General features: G+C 48.6%; 1 protein-coding gene across 22 annotated transcripts in view; it reads right to left on the reverse strand.

Annotated features, from left to right (window-relative positions):
• SFXN5 (sideroflexin 5) overlaps positions 1-15,333 on the reverse strand; it is a 134,618-nt gene that overhangs the window by 33,484 nt on the left and 85,801 nt on the right. For 21 of the 22 annotated variants that reach the window (XR_004428181.1, XR_004428180.1, XR_004428184.1 and 18 more), the window contains one exon: positions 15,085-15,175. Coding sequence is in view for 14 of the 22 variants with exons in the window: in XM_033175081.1 (XP_033030972.1) it covers positions 15,085-15,175 (91 nt within the window). In the remaining 8 variants the exon portion in view is untranslated. The remainder of the gene's footprint in view (positions 1-15,084; positions 15,176-15,333) is intronic. The other variant, XM_033175086.1, reaches the window with a different exon arrangement.

Genomic DNA, 15,333 nt, shown 5'->3' on the forward strand with positions numbered 1-15,333 from the left:
CATCAACACCTGCTGCTTCCCCCTCCCTCCAGTGGGGGGGGGCACCAGGGTTTGGGGAGCTGGAGGGTGGCGGGGCCTAGTGGGCAGGCGGAGTGGGAGGGAGACCACAGATGCTCCTGGGGCCTGAGCCAACAAGCGGTCCAGGGTGCTCACAGCTGGGGCACAGGGTTCTGTGGGTGAGGTGTGGCTTGAGACCCCGGGGGCCTCAGTCGCCTGTTTCGTTAAAATGGGAGGTGGAATAAACGGGGGAAGACCGAGACGCTCTGCAGTCTTTGAAGAAGAAAAGCAGGAGGCCAAATACAGTTCTAAAATGTATTTAGAGCACACACGCCATCTTCGAGTATCTCTTCTGCTACCACCGACGCTCGGCGCAGTGGGAACCATGGGCAGTCCCTCTGCGTCCCGGGCTCTCCTGCCCCACAACAGGCATGCTCACCTGCCCTAAAGAGCCACTCTCTGCCAGGGGTGGTTTTGTGGGGCATTTGGCCATGTCTGGGGGCATTTTCAGTGACTGCGATCTAGGGGTCGGGGGTTGCTGCAGGCATCTGAGTGGATAGAGGCCAGGGGTGCTGCTAAACATCCCGCAAGGCACAGGGCAGTCCCCTCACCAAAGGATCATCTGGCCCCCAAATATGTCAACATTGCTGACATTCAGAAACCCTCGTTTTCACCATAGGCAGCGACAGACAGAATTAGGAAGCTGAATCCGAGGTAAAGGAGATCTGGTTAGCAGGCATGACCAGGAGGGGTTGGGAGTCTGGGTTTGGGGCCATCGGGCTTGGGTTCCAATTCTGGCTCCATATCTCTCCCCGCTCAGCCCCAGGCGCCCAGGGCTCAGGGCCCAGAAGGGTCCCCCAGGGTAGCCTTGGGAAGCAGCCACCTGGCCGCTGTGTTAGTGATACGCCCTCTAGTGGCCTTAGGGAGGCTATGCATCCCCCATGCCCTTGGGGCTGCCAGGTTCTCGGTTCCCAGGAGACCTGAGAAAACCGTTGAGAGGATAGTGGGGTTTTCTGCCCTGAAAGGCATCAATCCCAGCCCTCTGAGGAAGCTGTCCACCATACCACCATCACCGCCACTCCCGGAAAGGCAAAGATACAGGAATGTGGTCCAGGAGATGAGCATCCTGCTAAGGTCCAGGAGATGACCATCCTACCAGCTCACTCTGGGGACTTGAGCCATTGCCACCCCAACCCCACCTCGGCTTCTCCAGGCATAAAAGGAGGGGCAGAATTTAAGGTCTCCACAGGATTTCTGGGTGCTGGCTGAGCTCACACAAAATGCTAGCCTCTGCACCTGTGCCCATGCCACGTCAGGGGAAGCTGGGGACAGCTGAAACATCTCTAGCCCCGATTTTGTGTGTGTATGCACAGGGGAGACAAAGAGAAGAGAGTGTGGATCTGGAGGTGGTGGTGGACCAGCCCTGACTCACGATGGCATCTCACTCCCTCCTCGTAATCTCCAAACATTAAACATGGGGCGAGCAGGACGGCTTTGGTTCAAACACAAAACCACTGAGATGAAAGATGAAGCATGAAAGGAAGTGAAAACCCAGCCTCCTTCCCCTCATCCAGCCCCTCCAGGACATTTCTGAAGCTGCCTGGATGGAAAAAAGACAGAGAAAACCCTAAAAGTCATCTCAGAATGATGGTACTCCCCCAGGCTCCTCCCTTGAAACAGGCAATTCTTACAGCCTACATAGATGGCATATGACCTACAATCTCTTCTGTTGACTGTGCATTGGTTGGCCTTTATTGAGCACCTACCGTATGCACAGGCTACCAGCCATCCATGCCCTCGAGCAATGGGAATGCTAGCCTGTTACAGTGATTTCATTTCCATGAGCTCATCCCGAACTTTCAATTCTGCCATATCCTTTTCAAACTGTCCCTGATCCTTCCCATCCCACTCCTGGCAAGTCCAGCTCCTGTGACAGGGACACTGAGAGCCTAAGCAAATGATACAGAGAGACAGAGAGAGAGAGAAAAAAAAAAAGAAAAAGAAAAAACAGAGAGAGAGAACGAGAGCACGCACAACCCTGGGGCACGGGTCTCCTCTCCAACACACCAGCAAGATCTACTATTGATGGTATCAGCAGGTTCATTAAGCAGCCTGTTAGTGATGATGTTAAGGAAGTTGGCACATTTTCAACTCAGATTGACACCATTCAAGACTCAGGCATAACTGATGTTTGAGCAGCAATGTGGGAGATGTCAAGGAATGAGAGAGAGAAAGAGAAGGAAAGAGAAAGACATTGCTTCTTGATGATGGCAAGCTCAGTGTTAAGTCCTGAAGACAATTTGCTCTTGCCTGCTGCAGATGTTCTCACATCCGACCCATTGCGATGCAAAATCATGCAGATTGTGAAAAGCTAATGAAGCACCCAGTGTAAAAGGGGCAGTGTGGGGAGGAAGAAAAAGCAGTAGACAGAAAGACAAATGTGCAAGAAAGTTCTCCAAAAGATCACAGGGGAGCCTGCCCCCTGAACTAGGGCAGGAATAGACAAGCAGATCAATGCAGTGCACTAGTCCTGTAACACACCCATCTGTCGGGGAAATTAATTGGTGGTAAAGCAGTTCTATCAACTCACAGGGAAAGGACCATCAGTAGCAATGGGCTACTGATTTGGGGAAAATAAACTACATAACTCCTCAATTCTACAATGCACTTTCCCATATTTTAATGTTTCAAAAATCATGATGTGCCTTACAATGAAAGTCAGCAGAGAAGAGAACCTTACCTGCTACTCAACACAATTGCCTGTACGTGTGTGAATTCAGCCATGTGTAGAGGTACCCATTCATTCAAGTGTCACCTCAGCTGACCACAGCAATCCATACAGAATTTGAACTTAAACTTAGATTCCTAATTGTTGCCTAAAACATCTTTCTAAAACTTACACTATAATGGAGCACGGACATGAAAAGTTATTGTACATGCAGAAGATCGTCTGCCAGATACCAGGCAATGCAATTAAAGACAGTAGAAATTGCCAAACCATAGATAGCTACCCTAAAGAAATGCTTGCCCATATGCACAAAGAGACATTTACAAGGATGTTAATTATAGCACTGTTTGTAAGAGCAAATAATTAGAAACAACCTAAATGTCCACCATTAGGGAACTCACATGGGAAGATCTCCAAAACAAACTGTCATGTGAAAAAAGCTACTGAGTATCTACATGATGATTTACTGTATGTAAAACCCTGTAATTGGCATATGCACATACATGTGTGCATAAATCCACAGGTAATGTTTTGGAAGGTTCACAGCTCACAGAGTGGTCTGCTTGGGGAAAGGAATTCAATTTGAGAATTAGGGGTTGTTGAAAGACTTCCACTTTTTTACACCAGAATTTTCTATAATATTTAAATTTTTACAGTGAGAATATAATCATGTTTCATTTACCCAAAAAGTAAAAAAAAAAAAAAAAAAACCTGCCAAACTTCTTGAAGAAGATCACACAAATTTTAAAGCCAGCAGGGATTGACGTAACCTAGTCATGGGTCCACACTTAGGTACCTACAACATGTCGGCTTCCTAAAGCTGATTAATTTCAGGAATATCTTTTCTTCAAGTAATGAACAAATATGAGACACAAGTATAACCAAATCAGAAATGCAAACAAAAATTCCCAATATTCTTTTATATGCTTTGAAATTATACCATTCAGCTTAAACGGGCTAAAGGAGTCGAGATTAGAAGCAGGACTACAAAAAGCAGTGGTGGCCACGATGCTGTGTTTAAAAACCAATGCCCAAAAAAGAACAAGAAAATGTGAAGGAGGCTTAGACTCCAACTCTGTGGTACTAAAGAAAGTGACTTGTATTGAATGTGTAAGTGAATGCTTGCTTATTCCTTCCAATGGACACTAACTATAGTTCTCTTCTCTTCTAAAAGGCTATTATGTTAATACCTCTTATAACTCAGGCATCTTAGAAACGCAGCATTCAAGATTGATTTAGAAACTATACTGTAAGAAATGGGGACCTGGGAAGTGATATTTATTACATATGATAAACAAAGGGCTACTAATCTTAAGTTATGGAGGGTCACAGTGACTGATTCCCAAGAGCTATTCTACCCCCGCAAGATTAGTCCAAACTAATAGTAATAATCCTCCCACAGGCAGTGACTGATCGAGGAAGAGGCATGTGACCCGATTTCAGACAACCAGGAATGTCTGCTGGGGACTTCTGGGGAAGGTCTCCTCCCATCTAAGAAGGGGTGGGAGGCAGGCAGAGCCTCCTGTCCTCTGGACACTGGGTCCAGATGTGATGCTTGGAGCTGCTGCCGCCATCTTCCACAAGCCTGAGATGAAGCCCACCGGGAGGCCAGCAGAGCAGCACTGGGGGAAGCACCCTGGATGCCCCACCTGAGACTCGCCCTTTGTAAAGTAATAGACTCCCTTATTATTTAAACCCTCAACACAAACTGTTGGTGCTAATTTCAGCCAAAAAATCCATATGATGTATAAGAGCTTTAACAATTATTAAGAAAAATATAAGGTGATCAAAATCATAGAAAAATATATGAGTCAGCAATTCATAAAAGACTGAAAAACTAATAAACATGAACCCAATCTTACTAATAATCAAGGTTAGGTTTCTAGATCTGAGGGAAAAAAATCTGCAGGAGTTCCTCATAGATTTTGGGGCTAAACTTCATTGGTTAAAGGGTTTACAAATAGCTATTCCCAGCCTGTGACTTGTTTTTCTCACAACATGGTGTCTTCTGTCATATAGTTTAATACATAGTCAGATAAAGAATTCTTCCTGGTAGATACATTTTGTGTTGTTAAGAAACTCTAGGCAGGGCACGTGCTTCATGCCTGTAATCCCAGCACTTTGGGAGGCCGATGTGAGTGGATCACTTGAGGTCAGGAGTTCGAGACCAGCCTGCCCAACATGGAGAAACCCCATCTCTACTAAAAACACAAAAATTAGTCGGGTGTGGTGGCGCATATCTGTAGTCACAGCTACTCAGGAGGCTGAGGCAAGATAATCGCTTGAACCAGGAGGCGGAGACTGCAGTGAGCCAAGATTGCACCACTGCACTCCAGCCTGGGCAACAGAGAGAGATTCTGCCTCAAAAAAACAAAAGCAAAAAGAAACTCTACCCCTACTCCAGTGTTCATCTATATTTTCTTCCAAAGGTTTTAATTTACTTTTCACATTTAGGCATTTAATCTATCTTGAATTTGTGGATGATATGAAATAAGGATATCCTCTTGCTCTCTCTTCTGTTTGGAAACCCAAATGTCCAATAAAGTTAAGAAAAGTTTCCCAACCATACTGGGAACTGGAAAAATGCAAATTAAAATGAGAAATAAACCAGTTCAGATGAACAAATCTTACTTTTTTTTTGAGATGTAGTCTCACTCTGTCACCCGGGCTCGAGTGCAGTAGCACAATCTTGGCTCACTGCAACCTCTGCCTCCCGGGTTCAAGCGATTCTCTGCCTCAGTATCCCAAGTAGCTGCAATTACAGGTACCCACCACCATGCCCAGCTAATTTTTGTATTTTTAGTAGAGATGGGTTTTCACCATGTTGGCTAAGCTGGTCTTGAACTCCTGACCTCAGGTGATCCACCTGCTTCAACCTCTCAAAGTGCTGGGATTACAGGTGTGAGCTACCACGCCCGGCCCAGATGAACACAAATTTTAAGAGATCGATAATATCAAAGACTGAAGAGGATGTAGGGAAACAAAACTTCATACCCTGCAGGCTGAGTAAACGCCCGTATGCCCATCTGGCAATATTTAATAAAGCTAGAAACGTGCATACCCTCTAATGTGTCCATTCCATGTCTGGCTACACACCCTGGCCTGGAGATTCCCAGCACCGGCTGCACAAGTGAAACCAAAGCTGAGGCAGGGCTCAGATCTGTTTTGTTTTAATTCCCCAGGTGATTATAATACAGAGGAAGGTTTGAAAACTTTTGCCCAGGAGAAACTCTTACTCATGTGCACATGAGCTGTTTAGAGCACAAGGTTGTTTAGAGCAGGACTGTATAATAATGAGAGACTGGAAACAACCTAAATGTCCCCAATTAATCACCTGTGGATGGCCACAGAGTACAAATGCCTATGGCAGCTGAAATGAATGTATATGTATTAACATAATACATTTCAAAACCACAATGAAAGGCAAGCTTCAAAAGGATATGTACAGTATAGTACAGTTAAAAAATTCATGAACAATACAATTGATGGCTTATGATACATGTACATATGCTAAAATATAAAACCTAAATGGTAAGCATACACTAACTCCAGGTTGGTGCCTTCTGTGGGGAGAGAAAGAAACCAGAATCGAGAAGGTGGAGGGTTTTGAGTGTATCTAATGTTCTCTTTCTCTATTTCTTCAGTTTTCTATGTTAATAGAAAAATTTCGTAATAAAAAAACAGGCCGAGTGCAGTGGCTCATGCCTGTAATCCCAGCACTTTGAGAAGCCGAGGCGGGTGGATCACCTGAGGTCAGGAGTTCAAGACCAGCCTGGCCAACATGGTGAAACCCCATCTCTACTAAAAATACAAAAATTTGAACATCTAACCACCTCTTACCCCCAATACAAAAATCACCCGTAATCCTAGCTACTCGGGAGGCCAAAACAGAAGAATCGCTTGAACCCAGGAGGCAGAGGTTGCAGTGAGCCGAGATAATGCCACTGAACTCCAGTCTGGGTGACAGAGCAAGACTCTGTCTAAAAATAAATAAATAAATAAATAAATAGAAAATAGCCATGGAACAAACTATTGTGGCCATTAAGGAGAAGTTAGAATTTTATGACTGCCATGGAAAGACATCTAAAATTGACTGTGAGGTTAAAAAGCAGTTTACAGAATAGTGTATAGATATATGTATATATATATGAACCCATTTGTATTAAATTACATTCATATAAACGTATTTACACTATATATAGATATAATGGGCAGAGATTCATATACTTTTAGATGTTAACTTGAATTTGGAGGGATACACACTAAATGACTCTGGAGAGAGAAGTAGGATTGCTTATTCTATTATGTATTATCAGAAAGAAACAGAGCCATTTTCATTAAAATAAACAAACAAGCACTTTAGTAGCAAGCATGAAACTTCAGTTGCTATTTTGGCTCAAGACTGATGTTGGACTAAGTACTTCCAGATTCTACTTTCTCATCTGCCAGAAGTGGGAGGTAACGCTGGCCTCCCTCCCCTCTACTTTCTTCTCTCCTCCCTCCCTCTCTTCCTTCCTTCCACCATTGTGGGCAACACAGTCAATGATTCAAATGGTGTAAAAGGGGTAATAATAAAAAGTAAGTCTCCTTCCCAACCCTAAGCTTCACCCCCTCCCCAGAGGCAATCATTGTAGCCAGGTTCTCACGTCCCTGCCCGGGGAAGTTTTATGCATTGAAAATATACATGTAGGCATATTACCACCTTTACACACTCACACATACTCTCTCTCTCACACTCGAATCACAGCAGAATACAACCCCTCTGCCTTTAAGACAGTGATGATTATCAAATAAGGATGCATGCCCTCATATTTGCTCGATTTCACAAAAGTCCCCATTATTCCATCTGAGAGGCAGTGTTAAGCAAGCAGCACAAATTTTCTTTTAAGTAGCTTGAGAATTTGGGGAGAGTTTCACAATCCATATTGAAGTGTCACCGACTCAGGACCGGGAATTTCTGGACTGAAAAATCAGCCTGTAAGTCTAGGTGCAGGCTGACTTGGAAGTTTGGAATCTCTTAATATGATTCCTGCTAACACATCCATCTTTTAAAAAAGCCTCTTTTTATCACAGCTGCCTCTTAGCTTGAGATTCTTCAATGGTTCCCCATCAACCAAAGATAAAGCTCAAACCCCAAGCTAACACTCACAGCGCCAACATGCCCTCCTCTGTTCCCCAGCAGGCCAGCCCAGCCCAGCCAGGCCCCCTGCTCCATTCTGCATTCCCCTCCTGCATAGCCCCTCCCTCCCTCCGCATTACACTTCCCCACTTTCTCTGCCTCTGGGCGTCTCTACCTTCTGGATTTCAGGAATTACAAAACCCTGGAACTGGAAGGCCATTTATGCAACAAGCACTTATGGAGTACCTACTGTATGCCAGCTCCCGAGCAAGCTGCTTGGAAACAGGTGCCTTGGTCACATGCGAGTGCCCCTCACAGCTTCTGGGGCCTGTCTGCTGATCAGACATTTCCCTCAAATCCAGGGGTCAGGCAGTTCATTTCAATAACAGGCTCTCAGTTTTTTCAGAAGATCCTGTCACTCTTGTGGCGCTACCACTTATCAGAGCTACTCTTGACGTGTACAGCCAGAATTAAACAGACTCCTTTGTTCTTGGTGTTCTATCTTTAGTAATGCAGCTGAAATCTGAGTGAGCATCATCAGAGGCACATGCCACACCAGAGACCCATTCTGAGCACACGGCCCATGAGACCCCTGGGTCTCTGTCTTGAGAACTTCAGCCAAGTCAGGTCTTGGCACCCTATCACTTGTGCACCTACATTTTTTGAACAGCAAGACTTACATCAAACCTTGTGAGATCTCATCGGCCCACCTCGACAGATCTTTTTAGATCCTGGTGCTCTTGCCCATGAATTCACAATCCCTGCCAGGTTGGTGTCCCTGTTTCTTGAATGTGAGCCACAGGCCTCCTCCATCCAAGGCAGTCAAAATAACTGAAGGGAATGAAACTGAAAACAGAGCCCTGGGACACTAGACACTTCCCTCTGGCTGCCTTGGACCCACTGCCTGTGTCCTCTTGGGGCCTGACACACACCAGGGGCCCATGCCGGTTCTGAGGCTGCCACCGATTCCAGCACCCAGCCCAGCCCAGCCCAGCCCAGCCCAGCCTTCCATGGCTCCTCACAATCCACACCACCACGCCCACATATTCCTTTGATAACATGATCTAATTATCCTGCCCCTTTTTTCAACAAACACCCTTTCCCTACATAATTCAGTTCATATTAGATTCCTAAAATCGCAGGGGTGATGGAAGGTGATTTAGAGAGATTATCGAATGGGTTTCATCCTCTATAAAACTTTATTGCCCTTATCACTGGAACTTTTGTGGTTTTTTTTTTTGTGCCATTTGAACATCTAACCACTTCTTACCCCCAAAGAACAAGTTCCCTGATAGCAGGAATGTGCCACCCCTGACTGGGGCAGGAGGAACAGAGTGGAGCTGGAAGAGGATCAACATTTAATAGGTGCTCATGCTACACTGGGAAACTGACATGTTTAATCCCCATGAAAACTTTGCTTAGTGATACTAGTATCCCATTTTATAGATGGGGCCACCATGGCCTCGAAAGGCTGGATAATCTGCCCAGGATGATCTGGAAAGGGGTGAGCTCATTGGTCATTCGCCCTAGGCCCGCTGACTAAGAGTGGACCACAGTGACAGTAAAAATGTATACAAGAAAACAGAGCACTCAAAACTAACTTTAAAAAGTGGGAAAGGTCCAGAATAAATGTCCAGGTAGCTACAGAATCTGGCCACCACTGTCATCAGGGTGAGGTTCTGCTGCGAGTGCCTCATCTCAAACCTTTTGTGCCAAAGCACTCGTTTGATCATCGAATAAACCCACACTGAGTACCGACTGTGTGTCAGGCACCGAGGGGGCTGAGGGTGGTGGTGGATGAGATCCAGTCCCTGTCTTGGGGCACTCACTGTCTAATGGGGGAGGCAGGCTTGGAAACAACATGGGCAGTCCCCAGATAGACATCGGCACACACAGGTAGCTGCCGTCTAATCCTGACTGGGATTCCCAGTAGGGCTTCCAGAGAAGATGGTGTTTGAGCCGACTCACAAAGGCCTGGCAGTCGACGGAGGGCAGAAGGTGGCTTGAGGTAGTGGGAAGAGCAGGTATCCAGACATCAAGGCCACATGCAAAGGCCCAGGGCCCAGCAAGAGGGAGGAGAGGAGGATGGCAGGATTCTCCAGGGCTGCAGTGGGGCACAGGAGAGGCAAGAGCAGGGCAGGTCAAAGAAGGGACTCCTGGCATCCAGAGGTGCCTGAAGGGCGTGGATGCCATGTGAAGCACCATTGACCCTGATGTCACAGGGCCCAGGGCAAAGCTGCCACAGGTGCACGCTGCTGCCTCCTGCTTACAGGGGATGAGGCCTGGGGAGCTGAGCTCTGACCTGGGGGTAGGGCCTCCAGACTTGGGCAGCACTGCCATGGCCACCTCCTAGACGGAGAAAGCAGGGTGGACTGAGCACGAAGGGGGAGAGTGGAGAGAAGAGGGGTTCAATGACACGAACACCCGTGTGGCCTTGGGGAAAAGGGGGAGCAGTGAACACCCGTGTGGCCTTGGGGAGAAGGGGGCGCGGACATCAGGGAGCAGGTTTGCCGCACCCGTGAATGAACAGAAGACCTTCTCCCAAACAGTGCCAGGACACCCTGGGCAACGGATTCACCGGTGAACACAGAGATCTTTTCATGGCAATAAAATACATTCTGACATTTAACATAAGAGACTGCTGGGGACGGCACAGGAAGAAGTCATTTCTCAGCAAGGAGCTGCTGAGGCTGGCATTTCCGGTGCCTGCAGGAAGCTTGTTCTCCTTGGAAGGAGCAGCTGGCTGATGCCGAGGCTCGGGCCTCCCTCATTGGGAGCTCAGGGCCTAGCTGGGGGTCTTGATGAGCACATGATACAATCACTGCCTGTTCCCTGCTTCGAGTGGATGCAGCCAGGCAGCCTGGAGTGACCTTCAGGGCTTCCTGCCCTCCCCATGCCCACACCTACCCGAAGTCTAAAGGGTCAGCTTTATAGATGTGCTTGCTGAGACAACACCTCAGTCTCTACCTCCCTAAAGCCCCTGCCCCACCCATTACTGTCAACAAGATGTGTCTATTCCCCTGGCCACTGCCCCTCTGGGACCTGGGACCTGGCCCTCCTTCCTGCTGGTCACTGCTCCCGGTACCCCTCCCCCAAGGCCCATCAAGAAGCCTGTGGGGCTGGCAACCCCTGGAATGGACTCTGCTCACAGAGACTGGTGGCTGGACCTGGGGGTGTGTATTTTTCCAATGCCTCTTCTACTGACCTTTAATTACACTGTTTGCCCAGCTTCCCAAACCATTAACTTCACCTCGCAGCAACCATACGTCAATTAACAGAGGGCCCGCTCCGAGCTTGAGCTCCTGAACACAATTAGGCGTGACAGTCCACAAATAAGAAAGAACTGGAGAATTAATTAAGGTCTAAGCAAATTAATTACCAGTCCCCAATCGATTCCGATGCCAGCACACATGCTCCTGGGCTCACTGTCTTTCCTAACATCTCCAAGTATAAATGGAAACTGAGATCTCCCACACGACTGCTGTTCTAGACCAGGGGCACAGCGTAGCCCTGAAACCACCTCTCTCCAAGGGGGCAGAAATGGCTGCAGTGAGCATCCCAGGGCTTCCCACGTACTCAGCACATGTGTGTACACGCATCAGTCATGTGACACAGGCGTGTGCACACACACACTCTGAAAAACTAGGGGAGGAACCCGGAGGCAGAATAGGGAGGATACTGCGTAGCCTTGGCTGCCTCTGGGCCACACTGCTCAGTTTCTCAGCTATAGGGGTGAGGGGTTAGCTCAGAGGGCTTGAAATAGCCCTGGGCTGGGCCTGGGAGGCCTGGGCTCTGGCCAGCTCAGTACCACTTTCAGCAAGTCTGACTTTGTTCATTCTTCTGTAAGAAGGTGATGGCATGCTCTGCCTTCAGACCCTCCCGGCACAGAAGGAGGAGAACCGAGGGGGAGGAGAGAGGCCTGCTGGAGAACATGAGGGGAGCCCTGCAGCACCCAAGAGCTCTGCAAACCTCAAGGAGGCCTGCAGTCACAGAGGTCCTGGTGGGAAGGGGCTGAAGGAGGGTCTCGTCAGAGGCCTTATTTCCAGATGAGGAGACAGTGGGTAGAATGGGGTGGGAGTGGTGGAGTTTGGTGTGCGGTCCAGGTGCGTGTGTCTCAGGCCACTCTTAGGCAGTGTGTAGCCCACCTCCCAGGCTTCAGGCTGGAGCCTGCAGAGGAGCTGGCAGAGCCTTGGGAAGAAGAAATTGACTCCCAGGGCTTCCTTGTTCCCTAGAGCTTGAGTTCCCAACCTGCTCAGAAGTGTGAGAGTCTGGATGTGGCCTCTGACCACAGGGCACAAGCCTCTTCAGGACCCCCCATCACCCTGAAGACCCCCTTCAACTCCACTCATATCCAACAACAGGGTTTAAATATGATCACTGCCACTTTCCCCAGCACCTTCCCCTGTGCACTCACTGCTGAGTCCCATCTCTGCAAGCAGCCTAGAGGGACAGGGGACCCTCCACAAGGTCAAGCACAGCCTGAGCCAGCTTCTTGGTCACCTTTAACAGTGGCCCAGCCAGGTCTGGCCTAGCCTGCTTCGGAGAGCTGGAGTGAACTCCAGGCAGGACCTAGGCCCTGCCAGCACCCAGTGCAGCTTAGGGATACTCTGGATAAGGTGAAGAGAGGCCAAGTACAGGGACTGGACAGTGGCCTTGAGAGGACCAGCGGGCTTTTGAGTCCCTGGTGGGTAAGGGCCATACCTAATCATCTCAAAACTGTGTCAGCATTGACTAGGGCAGTCCGCAAGTGCCCACTTGCAGATGAGAGGGATGGACGTGGGGACTAGAGAGATGGAAGCCTGTGTGGTGGGAGGGGAGGCTGGGGCTGGGGCAGAAGGCAGGCAGGCACGCAGCCAGGACTCAGCAGCCAGGCGGAGGAAGAAGCCACAGAGGGCCTGCCTCTCCCTGGATCCCGGCGAGCTAGGACTGTCAGGGCTGCAAACCGCATTATGCAAGCTGCAAGGGATGTTCAGGATCTCAAGACTACAACAGTGGCTGCACCTGTGCCAGCAGCTGAGGCCTCATTCCCAAAAAGAAGAGGGGAGGGGAATTGCACTAGAGTCTGAAGAGGGGCAGGTCAGAAAGTCTCAGACCCAAAGCAGGGGCCCTCCTCCTAAAACAGTCCCAGAGAGGTTAAGACCACTCCAAGGTCACACAGCAAGATGGCCAGTAGGGCTGGAATGGGCCGCCGGCAAAGTTCTTATCTAAAGCTTGGCTAAGGACAGATTACATCTTGGCCGAATCCCAGATCCAGCCCAGTGCAGCCGAACGCTGCCCCTTCTCAGACTGCATCTGACCCTCCAGGCTGAATGGCCAGGAACAGCAGTTGGGCAGCCGTGTTTGCTTTATTAGGCCTCTTAACGAAGTCAGATCTAAAGGGTTATTCCATTAATGGCCCACGACAGAAATAGCTGAAAGTTCATTAAAAGTGTGGAGTTGCTATAGCAATTATCTGGGCTGGCTGAGGCTAAGCCAGGTGGCTGGTTCTGGGAGTTCATTAGTCTCTGGGTCATCCAGGGGTGGGGCTGCCCAGCAATGACCTCTCAGCCTCTCACAGGGCTTTGCGGGTGCTTCAAAGCACCTTCCTCTCAGTGGAAACTGGTTTGTGGCCTCACTTGCTCCTCCCAGAGCTCTGGGCTGTAGGAAGGTGGGTACTGGTACCCACATTTTATAGATGGAGAAGCAGGGCCCTGGAGATGATGATCAGGGTCAGGACCATGAGCCTGGGTCTGACTCCGGCTCTTCAGACTGTGCCTTTGTACCACGGAGGTCACAAGTCCTCATGCCCTGTGCTGGCCTGTCCCCACTGTTGTCCTCTGGCACAGATGGGGAGCTCTGCTGTTATGGTTCAAGCACTGGTTTACCCTTCTCTTTTGACAACTATGCACTGCTTACGCTGTTCTCAATACCAAAGGCTTGAAACCTAGACTAGCAGAAGCTTCCAACCTTCTCTTGTGCCGGGAACCACTCTGGCTTCACTCTGGTGAAGCCTATGGACCCCTCTCAGAATAATGTTTCTAAATGCATAAAACAAAACACATAGGATCACGGGGATCATCCTGAAAGAAATTACCAAAATATTGTGATATAGTAATAGATGTTTTTTGTTTTTTTTGTTTTGTTTTGTCTTTGAGACAGAGTCTCACTCTGTTGCCAGGTTGGATTGCAGTGGCGTGATCTCGGCTCACTGCAACCTCCAACTCCCTGGTTCAGGTGATTCTCCTGCCTCAGCCTCCTGAGTAGCTGGGATTACAGGCCTGCACCACCACACTCAGCTAATTTTTGTATTTTTAGTAGAGATGGGTTTTCACCATGTTGGCAAGGATGGTCTTGATTTCCTGACCTCGTGATCCACCTACCTCGGCCTCCCAAAGTGCTGGGATTACAGGTGTGAGCTACCACACTCAGCCTAGATGTGCTTTTTAACTAATCAATTAAAAACAAGATCTATCAGTTGATGTATTAAATATGAATTAGTGGACAGGCATGGTGGCTCACGCCTGTAATCCCAGCACTTTGGGAGGCCGAGGCAGGTGGATCATGAGGTCAGGAATTCGAGACCAGCCTGGCTAACACGGTGAAACCCCATCTCTACTAAAAACATAAAATTAGACGGGCATGGTGGTGCATGCCTGTAATCCCAGCTACTTGGGAGCCTGAGGCAGGAGAACTGCTTGAAGCCGGGAGGTGGAGGTTTGCAGTGAGCCGAGATCACGCCACCACACTCCAGCCTGGGTGACAAGAGCGAAGCTCTGTCTCAAAAGAAAAAGAAAATATGAATTAGTGTTGATCATAAATAGTATTTTAAGATCTCTGTAAGAACTGTAATGTGCCATGAAAACATCTGTGATTTCTACTGGTGACAAAGTCACAGGTCCTGCTTCTGACTGTGATTTGCTGCCTACATTCGTAATGGAAGGAAATGTTAAAAGGCAGTTAGAGGTTAATGTAAATCTTTTCTCTGACCAAGCTCACTGGATCCGCAGCATTCTGTCTACTGACCCCTTGGGGGTCTGGGACCCCAGGCTAAGAACCTCTATGCTGAAAGCAGAATCTCAGCACAGAGCTGGTCAGTGGAACCCCGTGACCTGTCTTTTAGCTACACATTTTGCACCACTTCTCCCAGCTGGGTACCCCCTGGGGATCAGGAGAGGTGTGGAAGGGTCGTCTGTCTTGCTGGGAGCCCCGCGGTCCCCCACACCCACCCACACCACACATCTATGTGCTGTGCAGGTCTTACCTACAGCAGGGAACGGCACGAACCTCTGGATGAGAAGGCGGGTGGCTGGGGTGAACTTGTTGGCTTTCTGAACCAGGACATTAAGGCCCACCTTTGAAAGAAAAAAATAAAAACACAGAAAAAGTACATGATGCTGCAGTGGCTTGTGGGATGAGGTGCAGAACTGGAGGAAGGGCAGAGAGTGGGGGATGTCATCTTTCCCCACAATTGCACCTCACACCCCTAATCCGCAGCGTCACCTGAGGTTGC

This window comes from Trachypithecus francoisi, unplaced genomic scaffold, assembly GCF_009764315.1.
Source record: "Trachypithecus francoisi isolate TF-2019V2 unplaced genomic scaffold, Tfra_2.0 Lachesis_group17, whole genome shotgun sequence".
In the NCBI taxonomy this organism is placed as follows: domain Eukaryota; kingdom Metazoa; phylum Chordata; class Mammalia; order Primates; family Cercopithecidae; genus Trachypithecus; species Trachypithecus francoisi.